Source organism: Nymphaea colorata, chromosome 12 (genome assembly GCF_008831285.2).
Source record: "Nymphaea colorata isolate Beijing-Zhang1983 chromosome 12, ASM883128v2, whole genome shotgun sequence".
NCBI lineage: Eukaryota > Viridiplantae > Streptophyta > Magnoliopsida > Nymphaeales > Nymphaeaceae > Nymphaea > Nymphaea colorata.
Window position 1 is genome coordinate 13,752,370 of NC_045149.1, and position 24,211 is coordinate 13,776,580.

Genomic DNA, 24,211 nt, shown 5'->3' on the forward strand with positions numbered 1-24,211 from the left:
GTTTTATACTGTTTGTGACCGATTCGGTACACCGATCCGCGTTGAATACCGAAAGAGGGTTGTTTGAATTGGGAAGGGCGGTTCGCCACTATTTTTTTTGTTGCTCGCGGGACAAATCTCCAAGTTGCATGAATGGTTTTGTCGGTACGAACGAACAAAGAAAAAGGAAATTGTAGTCAAACACGGCCCCGCTAGGCCCGTGGAACCATATGTGCAGTTGGAACACACTCTCTGCAAAGAGTGGGTACAGAGGCACCACCGAACTAATCCCCTTCGTACCCTTTGTTTTGCTTATTGTGGATCTTGGATCTCGGACTGTTTTACTTTGATACGAACGATATGCCTTACAACAATGCATGCAATGTCCATCTAACGTGTGTCAACACTCGAATTTTTCCACATTAAAATTGAAGCAATATGAAAATTTTACAAGAGTTGTGAAATTTTGCAATTTCAAAGCCAATTTTGAACCTAAATGTAATTTGGATTTGAATCATGAATTTAACCCATGGCATGAATCCCATTGCAGGATTATGAGTCCAAACTATGTCCAAATTAGGTTTTGACATTCAAATTCAATTACAAATGTCATTTGACATCCAAATCTAATTATAAATGTCATTTGACATTCAAATTCAATTACAAATGTCATTTGACATTCAAATTCAATTACAAATGCCATTTGACATTCAAATTCAATTACAAATGTCATTTGAAATCCAAATCCAATTGCAAATGTCATTTGAAATCCAAATTCAATTGCAAATGTCATTTGAAATCCAAGTCCAATTGCAAAATTCAAATTTTGACTTAGATCTAAGAATTGGATCTAATTCAGTCTAGAATGCTACGTGGACCCATGTGTGGGCCCCACCTAGCCCGTGTGGTCAAGAGCCCCCCCAGGGTTCACACCCGTCATTCAAAAATAAATAAATAAATGTTTTGTCCCAATTAAATGAAAAAACCATTTTCAAGGAGAAATGAATGATATCATAACTAAAAACCTAGGAAAAGAGAAACATTTATGCATCTCTCTCTTCTTTAACTAGGTCCTCTTTAAAGAGTTTTCAATCTTCGAGAAGCAATAACTAGGCTGGTCAAACCCACTTAATTCAAGTAGGTTCGACCCTAGTGCACCCAAGTCTTAGCTAGGCTCAGTCAACATGAGCTCAGCTTGGTCAAAAACTAGGTCTGTCTCACGATCCAATTAATGGACGAAAATAGACTTTGACCAAACCAAACCCACTTTGACTAAACCCAGTTAAAGTACAATTTAGCTCAACTAAGAGCTTTCTTATCTCAAATTTATCAAATTACCTCAAACAAAGTCAAACTATTTGCAATTGAGCTTTGACTTTGGTCAATTGGTCGAAATAGACGAATGTGGATAATTTTGCCCCTCTATGATCAAATTGAGATTACAGAGCCTAAATTGACTTATGAAAGGCAAATAAATATTTGGATTTGTCAAATAGATAAATCAAATACCAAATTAAAATTCAATTTTTCAAACAAAAGTTTGATTCAGTTGAAATCCATCCTCAATCAAATTATGGATGAAAATACCCTTTTCGAGCCAAATTTGATAGAATTTTCAAATTTTATTCAAATTTAAATTGGATTATCATAATTCAATGGCATTTGGAGCTTAATTTTTTTTTGTTACGTCCATGTTCTACAAGACTCCAGATCTATGTAACCTAGTTCTATTTCTTTGGTATTTTCAAGCATGAAAAAATGCATGAAGCCAATCCCATAAACATGCCGATGGCCATATCTATAAAATTATTTTCTGTAACAGTACGAAGTTCAAGGATGCTATTTCATATTGAAATTGTGGAAGCATTGCAATATGTGACCCATATCTCGCTGTTATTGCCTTCAGTGTGAATAGGGGAAAAGTGAATTCCTTGAAGCATTTTTAAGATTAATCTAATTAATGTTTAAAGAGCATTAACAAATAGGGTGACGAGTGCAAGTATGCTGGGTTCTTGGGGTTCATGCAAACTTTACAATTTTAAGATTCTCATTTTTAAACAAAGTGTACTTGGATACTCTGTGAGCGATAAAGACTTTTTGACCTTTATCGAGTTTATTCATGTGCTGGGAATGTGTTACTATGCAAGATGAAACTTGGACTAGGAGAAGGATGAGAGCTTAAGAAAATAATCCAAAACATGTCAAGGTTATTTTGTGATGGAACACTTGAGGTTAGTAAACTGGGCCTTTAGGCAATTCCGTTTACAATGGAACCTTGAATTTGACCTGGTTCGACCAAGAACCTGGCTTGGTTCTCAGGAGAGGAAGCAACTATCTGGCTTGTTGGCCAATTCATTCCCAAATGCCTTTACCAAGTAAAAAGCTCGTCAAAAGTTCGTTGACCATCTGGGTGAATGTAGTGGACCTATGATCCGGTAGAGAGCCGATGCTCCTACCCAATTTCTTGTCTCCCCAAGGTACAAGATCTGTTTTCAGTGCTTTAAAGGTACTATCATCTTGTTGTGCTCCAATTTGTGCATTGGTGACCCCTCTTTGTAGCACAGGACGTTGACACCCCTAACACTCAAAATAAACATAGTTGACATTGCCATCCGACATATATAAAAAAAAATAGCAAAGTTAGAATAATTATTCAAAGTAAAGCTCACCAAACATCATAGTGCTTAAGGCAATCACTTTTTCCATTTAAGTGTTAAAAAAGCAGCATAAATCCACCAAAATAAAAGATACAATTTGTACAACCAAAAGCCTCATTCAGTGGGTTGCACACATGAACATGAACATGTAGACACACATTTATATGCATTGATAGAACAAGAAAAAAGATGGAATGTAACCTGAACATTCCCTTGGGCCACAAAGCAGGGTTATTTATTAATCATCTGATGTCTGCAGTTATTTCTTTTTATGTAGATGAGCCCACTTCTAGTGGATTTATTGACTACTTGAGATGGACTAAGACCCATCTCCCAATAACTTGTTTGGGTATGCCTCTTTGTCAAGGGAACTTCAGAAGTGACTATTGTGTGGAATTTGAAGGGAAAGTTACAGAAAAATTATCATTCTAGAAGTGCCGCTCGCTCGATCTCTTATTGTTTCGATGATAAAAATCAGGAAAAAACCGTGAAAGACTCAACCTGTACCAAGGCTTCCTGTGTTGCGGGGGATTGTCTCTTGCAGAATATCTTCTGATTATTATTTTTCTCCTCTAACGGACTTGTGTTCTTGATCGTTGCACTTATTTTCTCAAACTTGGAATAATTAAGATAATATTGTCTCACACTTGGAAGAATTAAGATAATAAGATCGTTTTGCATTTGAACCTTTTCTATCAGTCTTTGAGATTTGAAAACTTTGGTGAATAAATTGGTTGGTTGTGTGAATATTTTGCAAAAACAAAAGTGAAGATTTCTTAAAATCATTTGAAAAGTCGAATAATTTAGGTCTTTTACCTAGGTTCTTAAGTTTTCCAAATGTAACATTATTACCTCTCTCTCTCTCTCTCTATATATATATATATATATATATATATATATATATATATATATATATATACATGGTTGTACATTACATGAGGCTGAGGTAACCGAGTGGTAGCCATGCCTGCATGCATGAACAGGAATTACAAGTCTTTAATTTATGTATATATTCTCTTTTATAAAATTTCTCATTTACTTCCTGAAAATGTAGAAGACTCAACTCCTCCTCCGGCACACATTGCTTCACATTTCCAAATCGAGTGGCACGGTTCATGATTACATTTAAAAAATATGAAAAAATGCAAGAAATGAAAAAAACAGGAAAATAAGAGAAAAATGAGAACAAACAATGTTTTTTGTTTTGGCATTTTTCTCAAATTTATTTTTCATGTTTTTAAAACGGATTTTATAAAAAAAATTGCATTTGTTGTGACCATATTTACTAACTAATTTTGGTTGTCATCTACGGCAACCTGTGAGTGGTGGTTGTCATCAGTAAGACAAACATGTGCAACAACTCAGAGAGAAAGTTGCGTGCATTTAGCGCACCATGCGCAATAAAAGAGGAAAAACATTTCTTAATTTATTAAAAAAAATGTCCTTTATAGCCTTTTTACTTCTTTCTTTTTCAATGTGGACTAAAGGTATTTTAGTCATTAACCATGCTAGCACATGAAAATTAGTGCACCAATATAACGTATATAACTAGATTGGGCAAAATATAGGGTGGTTCCACGATAGCAGGAATTGTATAGTGGCAACCCACGTCATAAAATAAGCAACGACTGGATGGTGTTGAGTACGCTGTATTCTGGGACAGGCCATGAATTTATCAGGTTAGATTAAAATATACGTTGTTCATATATTTTTGAAAAAAATTGGACATGGTTGATGAATGGGCTTGAAGAAGACGAGACATTCATTCCAATAAATGTTTCCATTAAGTGGTCAACTCGGGACTCTGGGAGCGCTACGTGCTGTTTCCTTATGCATTTCTTAATAGTTATAAATGCTTTTTATTCTTATACTAATTTTTATATTCATCGATTCATTTTTCTGAAAGAAATATTTAGTTTTTAATTTTTTTCTTTTTTGCTGATTTGCATTTAAATCATTTAGATTATGGATTGGCCGGTTCACCAAATTGGCAGCATTGTTGACTCGATCCAGAAACCAATTTTCCTAATTAAGATAGCCTTGGTGCTTGTCATTTACTCAAAATTAAAGCTCTACGAACTCAATAACTCCATTTTAAGCTAGCTAACTTTTCGCGAACTGAAGAGCAATATCCAAAGATGCGATGATCAAAAGTGATAAGCGGTTGATCATGCAATGGCAAGAAAACTCATTCTAATTATATAGGTGTCTCCTCCTTATTGGCATGAGAGTTTGGTAGCCAATCAATGACTCTTTATTGCAAGAACAAAGATATCTTTGTCCTTGTTGTGAAGAACGAAAGGGGTGAGGTTATCAGAACAAAGAGAAGTTTGGTCCGACCAGATCGTTGCTGGGAGCCTGAACAAAATTGCTATGAACAAAAGGGGTGAGGTTGTTATAAACTTTTGTCTTACCTTTTTTTTTTTTGTGTATCCCTATATATTCCTTCCTCTCTAATTTTTAGACAATAAAAGGGTTGGGGGCACAAGCAAGAAATTTTTCATAAGGAGGACCGAATTAAAGTTTCTAAATTTTGATTTAAGTCGAACTCTCATTTTTCAAAATTTTTATATAGGACAAGTGAAAATTTTTAAAATTTTACATGCAAATTTTTAAATTTTTTTTTTCAGGTACAGCCATGGCTCTTGCTGGCCCTACCTTGGCTCCGCCCTTGGTTGGAGGTGCCCTTTTCCCACATGTTTCAAGCGAAATATGCAAGAGGGCCCTGATGGCTTAATCCCTATGTTGTAAAAACCGATGTTTGAATCAAATAGACACTGCTGCCAATTTGGTGAATGGGCCAATCCAATAATCTAAATTATTTTAGATACAAATGAGGAAAAGTTGAAATTTTGGGCAAAATGAATGGAAGGATAGATATAAAATTAATTAAGAATAAAAATTTTATGTAGCTTACCTTTTATTTTGTTTTGGTAATTTTCAAACTCACAAGGAAGAAAACAAATCAGATCAATTGGGAGTTGGTAAATGAGATTGAACTAGTCGAACTCAGTACCGATCAAGGTATGAGCCGACTTGAGCTCGGAGCTGACCGAGCTCAAGCATGAGCTCTACTCGTGTGCAGCCGAGAACTTGTCTCCATATATTCTAATACAAACAACATGCACCCAGATATTCCCTACCTTATTTTTGGAGCAATCAAAAATTCAAGGCTGCCTCATGGTCTGATCTCTAGTTGTAAGAACCGGCTTCTTAATCGAGTCGGCAATGTACGCTGCAAATTTAGTTAACCGCCAATTCAATAATGTAAATGATTTACATGCAAATCACCAAAAAAAAAAGGAAAAAGAATGGAAGAATCTAAAAAATAATTAAGAATACGAATATTTTTATATCTATTAAAAAATGCATAAGGAAACAGCAGGTCGAGTTGACGTACCACTAAATGCAGTGTACTCAATTAAGAAGAAAAAAAAGGATAGAGTAGAAACCTGGCAAAAAAGAGAACGTGATGATGTGTAAATAACAGGACCTACGAGTTAGAAAAGGTCCGGTTGGCACTGATTGTGGAAATGACAAACGACATCACTTTCTTTTAAAGAGGAGTAGACCTGAATCTTCTAACAATTTGAATTAAACAAAAAATGAAGGTGAAATTTTCCGAAAGAAGAAAATCTACAAAGGACGTTGCTAATTGTTCATGATCATAAGATTTCTTGGCACCTCAATTAAATGATAGAATCGATGTACATCAATAATTTCCTATCCTCTTTTGAACCAACAGACGTTCTAGCCATCGTAATCTGATTGCAAGATAAAAATCAGCAGCGCTATGTCCCGGCAAACTTGGATCGAAATCGAACGCATAAAGTTGGCCTAATGAGACCATTAGTCAAAGGGATATTAACCAGTTTTGTCATTCAATAATTTTGGAATAAAACTTATTTTCTTGGTGAGTAGGAGAGACCACTGGAAAGAGCGGCTACCCAAACTCGACCCACCTCAGACCCATATCTAGGCACTGTAGCTGGCCTTCAGGCCCCAGACATGTCGAGCCGGGTAGTACCGCCCAACAACCTAACAGGCAAGGACCAAGCATTATAGTCAACCCATCAGCATCCTGGCAGGCCCGACAATTTTCTTAAATTAAAAAAATTACATACAACTAAAAACGTGAAAAGAAGGTTTGCTTTGTTCTCTCTTGCATGGATAAATTTAGCTTATTACAGTGGAATTGGCTAAAGGTTATGAAATTGAACCAGGCACGTACTTGGATTTGAATTCTGATTCGAATACGAACGCGAAAAATTCATACACAAACTTTTCATCCCAAATCAGATTTCAAAGTCTAAATCCAGTCCGAATCTGATTTTTATATAAGTCTGTATCTAAAACAGAATTTTGAACCCAATCCAAACGATTTTCAAACTGTCAGAACACTGAATGTAAGACTGTTATTTAAAACTAAATTTGACCTAAATGTGAATTTGAATCTGATTAGATATTTATGTATATCTAAATCTGAATCCAATTGAATGACATTTTTTAAATACGAAAGTAGTCTAATTTCCTAATTAAATATTATTTTTTCCTCATATGTTTTTTTTTAAGGAACAGTTTGGGTGGATATCTGATGTAAATTGGAAGACAAAAATGCCCTTGAAAATTAATAGAAAAAAAATTACCCTTCACATGGTATGAATTTAGTGATCAAGCCCTCGAATACACAAAAGCAAAAGGCATCATTGGGAGTGCCCGGCAAAGCCAGTACTGGGCTGGCAGGGAGACCTGAATTTGGGAGTTTAGACTTTAGAGGTCATGTAGATATGGTCATGTCATTGATATTGTTAGTAGAAAGCGATAGCAGCATTCTCACTCATTTTGTTGGCCAATTCATTGCCAAATGTCTACCAAATAAAAGCTGATCAAAAGTTTCGTCGACCATCTGAGATAGTGTAGTGGACTTATGATCTGCTAGAGAGCCAAATTTCCTACCCAATCTCGTCTGCCTTGAGCCTGAACTACTATCACCCCTGCTTCAATTTGACACCCTAACACTCAAAATAAACATAGCTAATATTGTCATCATGCATATATAAAAAATAATAGCAAAGTTAAAATAATTATCCAAACTAAAGCTCACCAAACATCATAGTGCTTAAGACAACCACTTTTTCCATTTAAGTGTTAAAAAAAGCAGCATAAATCCACCAAAAATAAAAGATACAATTTGTACAACCAAAAGCCTCATTCAGTGGGTTGCACATAAGAACATGAGCATGTAGATAGACATTTCTACGCATTGATAGAACAAGAGAAAAGACAGAATGTAGGTAGCTTGAGAGCTTTAGACACCTAGTAGTTGAGTGAATAAACTATAATAAATGCACAAAATTCATCTAACTTAAAGAAGGTCCAAACTTCGACAAGTTATGATATTTGGTAATCCATATACAAGAATTTTGAAAGTGGAATGGAGGGAGGAAGGGTGTTTGAAAAGGGCAGACCTTCTTGGGTTTCTGATAATTGATCTCCCCTTGGTAAATCCTCAACGACAAGATTGTGGGTGGAAATCTGTGGTTCTCATCCTCAAGATTCAGAAGTGGATGTTGAGCAACTCTCAATTCAGATGATAAATGGAACACCAATAATCAAGATCTCTTCAAGGGTTTTGGAAAAGATGATGCAACCCTTTCGTTGGACTGTGATTGGCTGTTTTATTGGAGACTTACAGAGGAAGAGCAATCTATATGCTTGCATTGCTAATGACCTGAGAAATCCCAACTTTAGATAAAAAATAGATCCCTAAATGCCAATTTGGATCTAAAGCTAAGACTTTGTCCCAAATTCAGATCCAAATTCAAAGTTTCAGATCCAAAGTGGAACCTCAGGTCCAGGCCCAAATCTAAATCCAAGGTCCAGATCCAAAATCGTGCCCTAGGTAAAAAAAGGTTAAAAACTCATATAGACTCGAGAATCAAAATCAGGCCCAAAATAGGAAAATAGATTCAGAAAATGGCCCACAGGTCTAGATTAGATCAAAAAACCAAAAATCTAGATAAAAAAATATTTCAGACTCAAATGTTTGAAATCGAGCCCAAGAATCAATTCTCAACATCATTGCTGCCCCTCGCTTTTCAATTTGACTCAGATTCGTAAAATCCAAATATGGATGTATAATCCACATTTCAAGCCTAAGCACCTATCTAATCGCCCATCCAACCTTCGACATCGATCTGCGACCTTGAAGGAAATTAGATCCAGATCGAAAACCAACCTGTAATCATAAAAAATGGAGCCGGACCCGCTTTATGAAAGGAATATTTTATCTATTAAAACAATTACATATTTTTGTGTTAAACTTTGATTATTTTTAGGGTGGCACCTACCTAGGGATGGCAGGGGGCAAAGGCTACCCTCAATTTCCCCCACGCACCAAGTTTTGTCAGTGCTTGGTACACTGCCTAGAGCAATTGGCGCACTACTAAGTACTCTGGCGTAGGGTGCAGGGCACTACCGTGCATGGTGCTATTGAGTGCTATGGTTGAGGTGCACGGCCACACCAAATGCTCTGTCACCCCCCTCCAAGGGTGTTTGGAGGGCCAAGGGCTAATCTCCACAACTCATAGAAATAAAAATAATTCAAAAAAATGAAAAATTCATAAGAAATCTTGAGAGATTAAAACTCTTTCACATGTTGAATTTTAGCTTTATTTCTTTCTATAAATAGCCCACCTCCACATCTTGAAACTTGGGTATAAGCTGCTAACCTTTGAGGAACTCCTTGAGCCCTCTAACTATGAGCTTGGAAGTCGTTTTTGTCTATTCCTTCATCAATTCTTCTCTGGCTCTTTCAACCTTCAAACTTGGGATTCTCCTTCTTGTCCAACCTTCACCTTCAACTAGTAGAAAGGAGAGCACGTGGAGACCCTTGGAAAGCTTCTTCAACACGTCAGAGTTTTCATTTTGGACTCATCTCTTTTTAAACTATACTATCTTGAGGTATGTAGTATTATTTTCTCTTGATCTTTCATTTGTCATCTCCCCATGGCCATGTAAGAGAGCTCTTGAAATTTCCTCTTCAGAGCCAAGATCCACTGAAGTATGAGAAAGGTGAAGCCAAGTCTTGTTTCTTTGATAAATTCAAATAGGCACAATATGTGTTTTTTTTTTAACCTTCCATTGAATGTATGCATTCTTTATATCTCTATGAATGCATACATAGCTAGTTGACTTTTGAGGTTGGGGCTTATCCAACTTAAGAAAAACACTATGAATATATAGATGTTAAACTGCATTTTTGTATTATTCTATGATAAGTTTTGACATCATTTATCCTCATTCCCTTAACAAATACCTATTTGTAGTCCTGTTAGTATCCTTAAAAGAGTGATACACCTTTAAAAGAGTGGCTTCCCAACCGGATTTAAGAACAGAAAGAGCATTCTTTATTGATAGTTGTTTTTTCTTTTGTAGTTAGTCTCTCTCTCACACCCAATGGTGGGAGAGACATACTTTTTTGAAATATTTTCAACTTTGTCTATATATATATATATATATATATATATATATATATATATATATATATTATTTTTAAAAAGATTTCAAAAATAAGTCCTCCCTAAGGAGGCTATGGAGACTTACTCTAGGATCTCCCATGAGCCTAAGTTCCTCTATCGCCTACTTAAAAAGAAGTTGAAATTTTCAAATTTATTTCCTAAATCTTAATTTCTATTTAAAAATAAAAGTGGTGTTAAAATATCTTGTTATTAGATCATTTTTTCTTCCTTTTTTTCTTCACATTTTCTCAATTTGTCTTTTTTCCTTAGAATCTATATCTCTCTGATTATTCCTCAAAATCTCTCTTTTACTATTTTTCATTTGTCAATTTCTTCTCTCCCTTAAAAAATCTTTACATCTCTCTCTCTCTCTTACACACACACATACACACAGACACACATTTTTCTCTTAAAATCTCTTGCTCTTCTACTAGTTTTTCTCTTCATTTCTTTCTATTTCTTATAAATATTTATTTCTCTCTCTTAATTTTCTCTAAAAATCTCTTGCCCTTTTACTGGTTTTTTTATGTCTATATTTCTCTCTCTTAAAAATCTCTGTGTATCTCTTCTTTAACTGTTTTGATAATGTTTTATGAAATACTTTCCTTTAAAAAGAATTTCCTTTATTCTTGTTGTGCATTTTTTTGGTAGACTTGAGAAATTGTGCTGAGGATATAGTATATCAAAATTTTAGAAAATTGAAAGGATTTATGCAAACTATGGTATTGAGGTGTCCTTACTTAGAATAAGGCACAAGCTGCAATAATGGACAAAGTTCCAAGCCTCTTTCACATAACTTGCATGGAAATGTGAGTTGTACTACAAGATTAGTAACTCAAATGCCTTAGGAATGGAAAACACAACATATTAAGCATATCTTGTCGATGACATTTGAAATTGCAACAGGAAATGCTTCAGCCACCCACTGCCTCAAACGAAAATCCCCTTCAAATTGTTCATCAGTAGGCTTTCTTCCTGTAAACACCTCAAGGAGGAGAATTCCATAGCTGTAGACATCGGCTTTAGTTGACACTTCCTAGCCATCCCCTATGCTTAACTTGTTGTTACATCCATATTGATTGATTTAGTGAATCGAAATGACAAGTTTGCAAGAAAATGAATGAGATTCAAGTAATTCATCTGTTCCTTATCGTCAATCTAATGTGTTTCACTTGTTATATGAATGATTTAAATGATTGAAACTCACAAGTTTATATGGATATAAATTTGATCTATGCATTAGTTTTATCCCTTGTAGTTAGTTCAATAAGTTGAACTTGTTGTTATATCTATAGTGAAAGATCTAATGAATTGAAATCACAAGTTCGTATCAATACGAGTGGGATTTAAGTGATTCATTTGATCAAGCATACTTAATTGAATGTGCTTAACTTGTTGTTACGTCTATATTAAATAATTTAGTAGATTGAAATTACAAGTTTGTTTGAAAATGAAAGAGATTTGAGTGATTCATTTGGTGTCTTATAGGTAACCTAATGTGTTTCACTTGTTATTACATATATTTGATCACTTATATTTAATTGAGAGATTAAGTGATTCATTTGATCACTTATATTTAATTGAATGTGCTTAACTTGTTGTTACATACGCATGGAATGATTTAGTGGTTTAAAATAGAAGTTCGTTTGGAAATGAAAGGAGTCAAGTCATTCAATTGGTCCCTTATAGTCAATCTAATGTATTTCACTTGTTATTACATCTATAATGAATGATTTAAATGATTGAAATCACAAGTTCATAGAGTACAAATGGGATATATGCATTACTTTAACCCGTGTAGTTAGTCCGATGAGTTGAATTTGTTGTTACATCTATAGTGAATGATCTAAAGGATTGAAATCACATGTTCATATCAATACAAGTGCGATTTAAGTGGTTCATATGATAACACATACTTAATTGAATGTGCTTAACTTGTTACATCCATATTGATCGATTTAGTGAACTGAAATCACAAGTTTGTATGAAAATGATTGAGATTCAAGTAATTCATTTGATCCCTTATAGTCAATCTAATGTGTTTCACTTGTTATTACATCTATGATTAAATGATTGAAACTCACAAGTTTATATGGATATAAATGAGATCTATTCATTAGTTTGATCCCTTGAAGTTAGTTCAATAAGTTGAACTTATTGTTACATCTATAGTGAACAATCTAATGAATTGAAATCACAAGTTCGTATCATACGAGTGGATTTAAGTGATTCATTTGATCAAGCATACTTAATTGAATGTGCTTAACTTGTTGTTACGTTTATATTAAATGATTTAGTAGATTGAAATCACAAGTTTGTATGAAAATGAAAGAAATTTGAGTGATTCATTTGGTGTCTTAAAGGTAACATATTGTGTTTCACTTGTTATTACATATATTTGATCACTTATATTTATTGAGAGATTAAGTGATTCATTTTTACTTGTTATTACATATATTTGATCACTTATATTTAATTGAATGTGCTTAGCTTGTTGTTACATACGTATAGAATGACTTAGTGGTTTGAAATAAGAATTGGAATGAATGAGAGTCAGTCATTAAATTGGTCCCTTATATTACATCTATAATGAATGATTTAAATAATTGAAATCACAAGTTATATGGATACAAATGTAATCTATGCATTACTTTGAACGCATGTAGTTAGTCTGATGAGTTGAATTTGTTGTTATATCTATAGTGAATGATCTAAAGGATTGAAATGATTTAGTGGAATGAAATCATAAGTTTGTATGAAAATAAATTAGATTCAAGTAATTCATTTAATATGTTATAGTTTATCTAATGTATTTCACTTGTTATTACATCTATAATTAATGATTTAAATTATTGAAATCACAAGTTTATATGGATATAAATGGTATCTATGGATTACTTTGATCCTTTGTAGATAGTCCAATGAGTTGAACTAGTTGTTACATCTATAGTGAATGATCTAAGAGATTGAAATCACAAGTTCGTATCAATATGAGTGGGATTTATGTGATTCATTTGATCACTTTTATGTAACTGAATGTGCTTAACTTGTTGTCACATAATATTCATTGATTTAGTAGTTTGGAATCACAAGTTCATATGGAAATGAATGAGATTCAGGTCATTTAATTGGTCCCTATAACTAATCTAATGTGTTTTTCTTGTTATTACATCTATAATGAATGATTTAAATGATTCAGATTACAAGTTCATATGGATACAAATGGGATCTATGCGTCACTTAGATCCCTTGTAGTTAATCCAAAGAGTTGAACTTTTGTTACTTCTATAGTGAATGATCTAAAGGATTGAAATCACAAGTTCGTACCAATACAAGTGAGATTTAAGTGATTCATATGATGACACATACTTAATTGAATGTGTTTAACTTGTTGTTAGTCTATATTAAATAATTTAGTAGATTCAAATCACAAGTTTGTATGAAAATGAATGAAATTCGAGTGATTTATTTGGTGTCTTATAGTTAACCTAATGTGTTTCACTTGTTATTATATTATAATGAACGATTTAAATGATTGAAATCACAAGTTCATATGGATATAAATGGAATCACATTACTTTGATCCCTTGCAGTTAGTCTAATAAGTTGAACTTAATGTTACATTTATAGTGAACGATCTAAAGAATTGAAATCACAAGTTCGTATCAATATTAATGATTTAAGTGATGCATTTGATCATGCATTTATAATTAAATGTGCTTAACTTGTTGTTACTTTGTATTGAATGATTTAGTGGATTGAAATCGTAAGTTTGTATGAAAATAAACTAGATTCAAGTAATTCATTTAATATGTTATAATTTATCTAATGTGTTTCACTCGTTGTTACATCTTTAATGAATGATTTAAATGATTAAAATCAGAAGTTTATATGGATATAAATGAGATCTATACATTAGCTTAGAGTTACATCTATAGTGAATGATCTAAGGGATTGAAATAACAAGTTTGTAACAATACGAGTGGTGTTTAAGTTATTCATTTGATTATGCATACTTAATTGAATGCACTTAACTTGTGATTACATCCATATTGAATGAATTGGTGTATTGAAATCACAACTTTGTAAGAAAATGAATGACATTCGAGTGATTATCTTTTGCCCTATAGTTAACCTAATGTGTTTTGCTTGTTATTATATCTATAACGAAAGATTTCAATGATCATTATCACAAGTTCATATGAAGACAAATCGGATCAATGCATTACTTTTATCCCTTGTAGTTAGTCCAATGAGTTGAACTTGTCACATTTATAGTGAACCATTTAAAGATTCAAGTTCGTATCAATGCGAGTAAGATTTAAGTGATTCATTTGGTCATCCATAATTAATTATATGTGTTTAACTTGTTGTCACATCCATATTGATTGATTTAGTGAATTGAAATCACAAGTATGTATGAATCACTTAATGAATTACTTGAATCTCATTCATTTTCATACAAACTTGTGATTTGAATTCACTAAATCAATCAATAGTGAATGCAAGCATATAGATTAATCAATAGGATCTATTTTTTATCTAAAGTTGGGATTTCTCAGGTCATTAGCAATGCAAGCATATACATTGCTCTTCTTCTGTAAGTCTCCAATAAAACAGCCAATCATAGTCCAACGAAAGGGTTGCTTCGTCTTTTTGAAACCCTTGAAGAGATCTTGATTATTGGTGTTCCATTCATCATCTGAATTGAGAGTTCCTCAACATCCACTTCTGAATCTTGATGATGAGAACCACAGATTTCCACCCACAATCTTGTCGTCGAGGATTTACCAGGGAGAGATCGATTATCAAAAACCGAGAAGGTCTTCCCTTTTCGAAACCCTTCCTCCCTCCATTCCACTTTCAAAATTCTTGTATATGGATTACCAAATATCATAACTTGTCAAGTTTGGACCTTCTCTAAGTTAGATGAACTTTTCTGCATTTATTATAGTTTATTCACTCAACTATTAGGTCTCTAAAGCTCGCAAGCTACCTACATTCCGTATTTTTTCTTGTTCTATCAATGCGTATGAATGTCTATCTACATGCTCATGTTCATATGTGCAACCCACTGAATGAGGCTTTTGGTTGTACAAATTGTATCTTTTATTTTTGGTGGATTTATGCTGCTTTTTTTAACACTTAAATGGAAAAAGTGGTTGTCTTAAGCACTATGATGTTCGAATAATTATTTTAACTTTGCTGTTGTTTTTTATATATGCACGATGACAATGTCAGCTATGTTTATTTGGAGTGTTAGGGTGTCAAATTGAAGCAGGGGTGATAGTACTGTTCAGGCTCGAGGGAGACAATAGATTGGCTAGGAAATTCGGCACTCTTATGGACATAAGTCCACTACACTGTCTCAGATGGTCGACGAAACTTTTGATGAGTTTTTTATTTGGTAAAGACATTTGGCAATGAATTGGCCAACAAAATGAATGAGAATGCCGTTATCGCTTTCTACTAGCAATATCAATGACATGACCATATCTACATGACCTCTAAAGTCTAAACTCCCAAATTCAGGTCTCCCTGTCAGCCCAGTACTGGCTTTGTCGTGCACTCCCAATGACGCCTTTTGCTTTTGTGTATTCGAGGGCTTGATCACTAAATTCCTACCAAGTGAAGGGTAACTTTTTTTTCTATTAATTTTCAAGGGCATTTTTGTCTTCCAATTTACATTAGATATCCACCCAAACTGTTCCTTAAAAAAAAACATATGAGGAAAAAATAATAATTTAATTAGGAAATTGGACTACTTTCATATTTAAAAAATGTCATTCATTGGATTCAGATTTAGATATACATAAATATCTAATCAGATTCAAATTCAGATTTAGGTCAAATTTAGTTTTAAATAACAGTCTTACATTCAGTGCTTTTACATTTTGAAAATCATTTGGATTGGGTTCAAAATTCTGTTTTAGATACAGACTTATATAAAAATCAGATTCAGACTGGATTTAGACTTTGAAATCTGATTTGGGATGAAATTTTGGGTATGAATTTTTCTCATTCGTATCCGAATCAGAATTCAAATCCAAGTACATGCCTGGTTCAATTTCATAACCTTTAGCCGATTCCACTGTAATAAGCTAAATTTATCCATGCAAGAGAGAATGAAGCAAACCTTTTCACGTTTTTAGTTGTATTTAGTTTTTTTAAATGCAAAAAATTGTCGGGCTGCCAGGATGCTGATGGCTAGGTCTGATGACATCGTCCCCGCTCTTTTCTTTTCTTCTTCCCTATTCCATCTTTGCCCTTTCTCTCTCTTGCTGGTTCTGTGAACCCTAGTTTCTACCATTACTGATCTCACCAGCGGGTTGATTTCTTCGGAAACGGAACTTGGCAGGGCTTGGGATCCATTCTCGAAACCCTAGATTTCTCAAGAACTCTCTCTCTCTCTCTCTCATAGTTGGGTAGGGTTTTTGATTATCGTTTTCCTTAGGACTTTTCTTGCAGGTTTCTTATAGCCTGTTTGGTTGGAGGGAAATGGAACGAAAGGGAGGGATTGAGCAATCCCTCCTCTGTTTGATTGGCTAATTAGAAAGGAGGGAAAGGAAAGGGAGGGATTGTGTAGTGTAAATGCAATCCCTCTCAAATCGGATGGATTGGGAAGGAAAGAAAAGGAGAAGGTAGCAAAAGTGTTGACTGCCCACAATACCCCTTCAATGTTTCTTTTTTCAACAAAAAAAAGGAGGAGGAAGAGCCGAGGCCTCCTCCCTGCTGTGCGAGAAACAGGCCGCTCATCCCCATGGGACCTCCTCCTCCTTTCTAAACACCCATTTTCTGGAGGTACGTTCTTTTCTTCTTCTTCTTCTTCTTTGAGGCCTCCTCCCCATCATCCTCTTTTCTTCTTCTTCTTCTATGTTTTCGTTTTTTCTTTTTTTTTTCTTTTTTTTTTGGTGGCGACGGAGACCTGACCTCCTCCCCATCCTGTCTCTCTTCTTCATGGCGATGGAGGCAGGTGGTGCCCCTATTACAGCAGCAGGGAGGGCCCGACGGCCCTTTTTCTTCTTTGTCACCTGATTTTCATGACCAGCAGCAGGTGGGGGAAGGAAGAAAAAATGGCGTGAAGATGATGGTGAAGCTGGATCACCCCATCGCCTTCCCCTTCGTCGAATTCCCAAAGGCCTCCCCAATAGAGTTCACAAGCTTCCTGCCACCACAGTCGATTGGAATCCATGAGTGGGAATGGATTCATAAGCAGCTACATCATCTCTATCAATCTCTCCGTCCCACAGTGATGATTAGCTGTTCTTGAGGAAGCTGCACGGTTTTCTTCTTCACCCACACATACCTTGATTTTATCATGCTTGGAAAAGGATCGGTCGCCTCCAACAGTCTCTTGTTTGAGTACCAATTGAGCGAGTTTGGGAGGTATTCTTGGTTTCATCATGCCTAATGCCTACTTGCGAAATGCTCCTCGCGTTCTTAATTTTTTAAACATCTTGATTGGGGTATTATTGTAAAGTATTATAAATTATATCCTTTCCTTTCCTTTATGTATTCTAAACAAACGTTTAACCTTTCCTTTCATTCATATCCAAACAAGTTTTTAATCACCTCTTTCTTTTCCTTTCCATTCCATTCCTTTCCCTTCCCTTTCTCTTCCCTTCCCTTCCCCTCCCTTCCTTTCCCTCCCTTTCCCTCCAACCAAACAAGCGTTAGGGAAGTGTAGTTCAAAGAAGAGGGTTTTGATAGATTCCACTTTCAGCAAAGCATGTCGTTTCTTTTTGAGATTGGGGATCGTACATTGAGGGATTCAGGTAATGGATTCGGTTGGTTTGTGTTGGGGAGGAGTTCGGCGACGGGGAATTCTGCTTTGCTATGTTCGCTTTGGCTCTTGAAGCTGAAGGATGAATGATAAGGGCCAGACGATGAATCGAACCTATGGAGGGTGGCACGGCGGAGGTAGCAGTGGGACGAGCATGGCTAGTGGGTATCCACAGTCTGGCCGTGCAGGCTGGAAGTCGAAGAAGATGGATATGCGGCGGAAGGGGAGCGAGGGTGTTCCATCAGCACAACAACAGGGTGTTGTCGGTTACAACCCGCCGAGGCTTCAGTAATTGCAGACTCAGAACAGGCTGAAAGCACAGGGATTCTACCCAAAGGGGAAGTTCCACAGGTTTGCACCCTTTGCACCACGGAATACGATGTCTTTTATCATCCGTGCAAAGAAGTCCGGGGGAATTGCCTCTCTGGTCTCTCCCTGCCCAGTGACTCCCGCTATCTTGACAACCACAGGTTTGGCTGAACCCCTCACTCGACTGAAACCCTTGCTCGAGCAGAGATCATTGAGTTTTTGGGACCCTCCCTCATTTGAAGGAGAGAGGGTTTCAGAAACCTTGTTTTCTCTGATTTAGTGGGAGAGATAGAGAGAGAGAGAGAGAGGGTTTCGCTTGAGGCAAAGGACTCCATCATTCAGACAATGCAGAAAAAACTGATGAAAGGAATGAGCTGCAGTAGTGAAGGGCTTGATTTTCCTCCTTTGAAGGCGATGGCATTCCCTACTTTTGGGGCAGGCACCTCGCCCACCTGCTATTGCAGAGACGATGAGATGAACAGGTCCCTACTATACTAGGGAACATGGCGAACGGCAACCAGACGACCTCGATGGTGACTGGGAGCAATGAAGAGCAAGCAGTCCATGGCGATGGCGAGCAGGGGTGATCGTTGCTAATAAAACACGTCAACGGAAAGTGAAGAACCCTTACTGAGCGGAGGCCTTAGCTGCAGCGAACTGAGCTAATGATGATGGCAATATGGCATCGGAGGATGGAAGAGGAAGAGAGGAAAAAAAATGAAAAATGACAAATCAATGAGGAAAAGTAAAACAATAAATATCGGTTGCTCGTGCTAACGAGCCTAGTTGGATAAGCGAGCTTAAACAAACTCGAACTTGGCTCGATAACATAAGCTGAACGATTAACTAAAGCCTGGCTCGTTGAGTAGAAAAGCTAGCTCGAACTCGAGTTTGAGCCGAACTTTAACGAGCCGAGTTCAAGTTGCTTGGCTCATTGTTCACCCTTATTTGGAAGGATATAGAACCTTGAATTATTGTTACATGAATCTGCCTCAATTTTTGGGTAGATTCATGGGATGCTTATAAAGCGTCCCTACTGCAAAATAACCCCTAAAAGTTCCTTTAATTCTTGTATCTCAACTTTTAACTCAATCATGTAAATGACTAATTTCTCTATGACTTCACATTTTCTTGAGTTTTTTTTTGTAGTTTAGAGGCATAACATAGTTTGACCAACATATGCATGTTGATACATCCCCCTTTCTAGAAGCAACTGATCATGTATCAAAATCATTCCAAGAGACGTGCTTAAGAAAGAAAACACAACTAGAAAATTCTACCGGCATAAATCCCAGCTTAATTCCCCATTTAATTATTTTCAAGAAATCGTAGCTTCCTTTAGGTCAACAAGATGTATAATCTTGAATTAATACAAAACAAAGTGATGCATAGACTCGAAGAAATTAGATGCACCACAAATGATAAATATCAAACATTTGAGCACGATTAGAAAGTGGAAGTATCAAGATTAATCTTGCTTGCTTTTTGCAATTGTATATAGGCAAGGGTCGAACCGTTGTTGAAATACAATTTTACATATTTTTTATATTGGTTATTTTAAAATTTTTAAAATTTACATATAAAATTTTGATTTTTTTATATTTTCTAAACAAGAACACGTAATAGAGAGTATTTTGATCTACAGTCAGATGGCCATTGCATGCATTGTCGTAGGGCATATCATTCGTATCGAAGTAAAACAGCCCGAGATCCAAGATCCACAATAAGCAAAACAAAGGGGACGAAGGGGATTAGTTCGGTGGTCCCTCTGTACCCACTCTTTCAGAGAGCGTGTTCCAACTCCACATATGGTTCCACAGGCCCAGATGTGCCGTGTTTGACTACAAGTCCCTTTTCTTTGTTTGTTCGTACCGACAAAACCTTTCACGGAACTCGGAGAGTTTCCCGTGAGCAACAAAAAAAACAGTGGTGAACCGCCCTTCCCATATCAAACAACCCTCTTTCGGTATTCAACACGGATCGGTGTACCGAATCGGTCACAAACAGTATAAAACGGAGTCTATCAAGTACAGAACTCCTTCGTCGAAGGTACTGATTCCACGTAGCTCAGAACGTCCTTTTATTATCAAGACAAGTTTACGAAACCATCCCCTGCTCTAAATTGAACAAACCCATTGAGCGAGGTAGATCTCTCTATTGGCCTCTATAATATGCAATCTCTCTCTCTATCTTTCTATATATATATATATATATATATATATATATAATCAAAAGAAGTGAACACAGAATCTCAAATTGTGTCTAATTACTCAACTGAAGATGAAAAGTGAAAACAGACTCCTCTTGTATACTCAAAACGCGAAAAATGTACACTTTGTTCATGTTCTTTATGCAAGACAAAAAGATAATAAGAAAAAGCATGGAAAAGGACACTAGTGTAATAACGTGAGGAGGTTAGCAGGCAGCAGGGCTACGCTACTGGTTCTGGCTGAGGTCAAGGACAATGAGCTAGGTGTTCTTTTGAAATTTTCAAACATAAAACCTAGGACTCTTCTATTTATTGCCGCACCCGAGTCACATCGAGTCGGGTGCGCACCGGGCATGGGCACAGATCCAACTCATACCCGAGCCCAATTAGAATGCCATATTAGTAAATGACTTATATAATATTTGTTGTTGTGATCTTTTAGTATGCAATACAATTATTCAAGTATGTTATATACATTGATAACTTAATTATAATAATAATACATGCATGCTTATTCTGTTATATATATAATAAATTAATAAAAATAATAATAATAAAATACCCTTACCGCACCGCCGCACTTAAATTTTTTATAATGTGCCGCTCCGGCACCCACACCCGCATCGGCAACCGCACCCGCACCCCGCGCTCAGGTGATAGAGCTTAAAACCAAAGAAAGAAATTAGGTCAAATGTGGAGTTGGTAAGCGCCCTTAAAAGAGTCATGCTTGAGGTGTGGCTTGGTCTATCGAATTGAGTTCAAGCTGACATTGTATTGCTAAACACGAGCTCGAGACAAGCTGAACGAGCTTAATTTTGACTTGGCTCCTATATAGCCCTACAAGTGGGTCAAGTGTGTGCTGAAGTGGTGTGAGGTTCCTATAGGTATACTATCTGCACCCTCAATAACATTCCTTGCACTTCATCTGTATCTAACACCCTGCGAAAATAAGTAGTGCACACTTCAAGAATCTGTCTACTCTGTACATATTCAGTGCCATCATACTCTATACTTCTAATCTTAAGCTTAGCTTGCCTAGACTTAGCCATCTCATGAAAAAAGGAGGTGTTCTTATCCCCCTCTGCAAGCCAACGAATACGCGATCTTTGTTTCCACATTACCTCTTCCATGAGAAGGGCCTGAGATAGTTGCTTCCTCACTCTGTGTTCCTCATCAATCGCACCTTCCACGCCTTGTTCCATATGCTCCCTGCATTCCTCTAGCCGGCTTTGAAGGGTGGTGATGTTGAGGCGCATCATTGGGCACCCCCGAGCCAAACCTCTCCAAGCTTGAAGCATCACTACCTTACCTTCTTTGTCCATCAACCAAGGCTTAAAGAATCTAAACGGCTTCTGACCCCATGTATCATCATTAATGTCCTTGGACTGATATAGAAGTACACTATGATCGGATGCGGTTGACGTCTGGACGTTAAGCCTACCTTCTCCACCAAAACCAGTTTTCCAGTCATTGTTAACCATGCACCAATCCAGCTTACACTGCACTAAGTCTTGCCTTTGTCTATGGTTCGACCACGTAAACCTCTTGTTACTATCTTCAACCTCCTTTAACCTGCAAGCATAAACAAAGCGACTGAAAGATAGGTAGGAAGCAAGTAATGGAGCAGAACCCGAGTTATTTCGGCTGTTGAGCATGGCATTGAAATCACCAATTAACATAACTGGTCCTTCGACTCTAGAAACAAGGGCCTCTAGTTTGTAAAGGCTTTGCAGCCTTTCCCCAAACCTAGGAAGCAGGTACACACCAAAAACTACAAAGACTTTTTCATTTGCCAGTCTACGAAAAGAAACACCAACCCAATTATGATCAACAACCAGAGAAGTAGCTTCCATTTCCTCCTCTTTCCAAACACATAATATTCTCACCACACCATCAGTACCTTCAACGTTAGACACAAATCTATAGTTGTGGTATCTTTCCATAATTATCTTCATCCTATGATTGGTAATCATCGAATCAAGAACAAACCCAACAAAAGGATTAAACTTATTGAGAATCAGACTTAATTCTTGCTTTGCAGGCTCTTCGCAAGGCCTCTAAGGTACCAGCTAAATACTTTCATGATTTAAAATGTTGATAGCCTCTACCCTTGCTCCCTCAATTCTGAGAGCCCTTCCACTAGCATTCTCTTCATTATCTTCCAAATTTGGAAGGTTTATAAGTGCCTGATTCATATTGTCAACCACCTTTTTCCGCTTCTTGGACCCATTATATCGGTGAACAATTGCATCTTCCAAACTAATCACAGTGGCTGGTAGGTGACCTTTGTTGCCCTTGCTGGCAAACCTGGTTGATTTTCTCGTCCCCCTCTGCCTAGCATCAACTACTTCAATGTGGCTGCTCACATGGTCAGAACCCTGATCAGTGCCCTCCTTCATATTCAAACTACCATCCTTCTCCTTGCCGAAGTAAGAATCCTTAGCCCCAGCTGCGAACATGAATTTGATTGGAGGTACATGATCATCCAGGCTGTTAGTGGCGGTCTGTTGTAGACAAAGGAAGGGGTTGGGAATCCCTTCATCAGCATTTTCAGTGTTTCCTTCCTCTGGCATGCTTTGTGAAGTGTCCCTCCCCCATGTCGTCCCTCCTTTATTAAAGTTTTTCCTCACCTGGCAACCCACTCTCTCTACCTTTTTCTGCTTTAAGCCCCCATCTCCAATATCAAGAGCCAGCCTACTTCTCAGACCTGGGTCAGTCTTATTACTATTCCCTGCATCATTCTCAAGCTGACTCCCAAGTGAGGCAAATCTGTTTCCTTGTGTGTCCCTTCTCCCATAGTCATTTTTCTGCATCCCACCTCTTTGTTTCTTAATGACCAGAACTTTACTCCAAACTTTCTCCTCAGCGCCTGACGTTTTTGCTATACCCTTATTCTTACATGCATCCTCGTAGTGTGAAGTAGTGCCACAAACACAGCAGTAACGAACCCTAGATTCGTATAACACTTCTTGAGATATCCTGTTTCCCTTGGCTTCAATGATGATTTTGGGCAACAGTCTGAAATCAAGCGGAACATCCATGCACACCCGAGCGAAACCTAGTTTGTCCCTGTGCATCGTGCATTCATCTGCTCTAATGAAGGAGGCACCCATACCCCTAGCAATAGCTTTAAAGCTATACGAATTCCTAAACAAAACTGGAAATTGGGGAAGACGAATCCACAAAGGGATCGATTCCTTTTCATTCAAGTCATGGGCTTGGTGCTGGGTGTGCAGGGCACCATTAATCTCTCCATCTGAATATCCGTGTAAGTTGTGGCCCCTTGTTTTGCAGTTACCTCTGTTCTAATTTTCTTTCCCCTGTTGTTATCCAAGCCAAGGACACCCTTTGGATCATGTCACCTATGCTATGGGAAAGTGCAGCATGGCTTGAGTTTGACAACAAGTTCGAGTTAGCCAGTATTTAACTGTTCCTTTACTATATATCATTTCTAGCATAGGCAGCATATCTTCGTGGCTAAAAATATGGACTGAATAAAAATTCTTACCATTAAAAGACATGTTTTCTCCCTTTGCATCCTTGTATTGCCAAATGCATTGGAAGACACGGCATATATATGGAAGAACCAGCATCAAAGGAATTACAACAGAACGACTACAAAGAACCAACACCAAAGGAATTGCAACAGAATGACTACTGCAAACAAAATAAGCTTCAAACCAAACCATGCAATTGTTGCGACCTGGAACCAAGATTTTCAAAAAATTAGCCAATACAAATAAATGAACATATT

General features: G+C 36.6%; 1 protein-coding gene across 1 annotated transcript; it reads right to left on the reverse strand.

Annotated features, from left to right (window-relative positions):
• Window positions 1-21,335: 21,335 nt before the first annotated feature.
• On the reverse strand, window positions 21,336-22,412 carry LOC116265264 (uncharacterized). The gene has a single exon (XM_031645817.1). It carries the CDS (start codon window positions 22,410-22,412, stop codon window positions 21,336-21,338), a length of 1,077 nt encoding a protein of 358 aa, XP_031501677.1.
• Window positions 22,413-24,211: the final 1,799 nt, after the last annotated feature.

What these genes read in the sequence shown, in the direction of transcription:
- LOC116265264 (XM_031645817.1), bottom strand. Translation starts at nt 22,412, where the DNA reads ATGAAGATAATTATGGAAAGATACCACAACTATAGATTTGTGTCTAAC.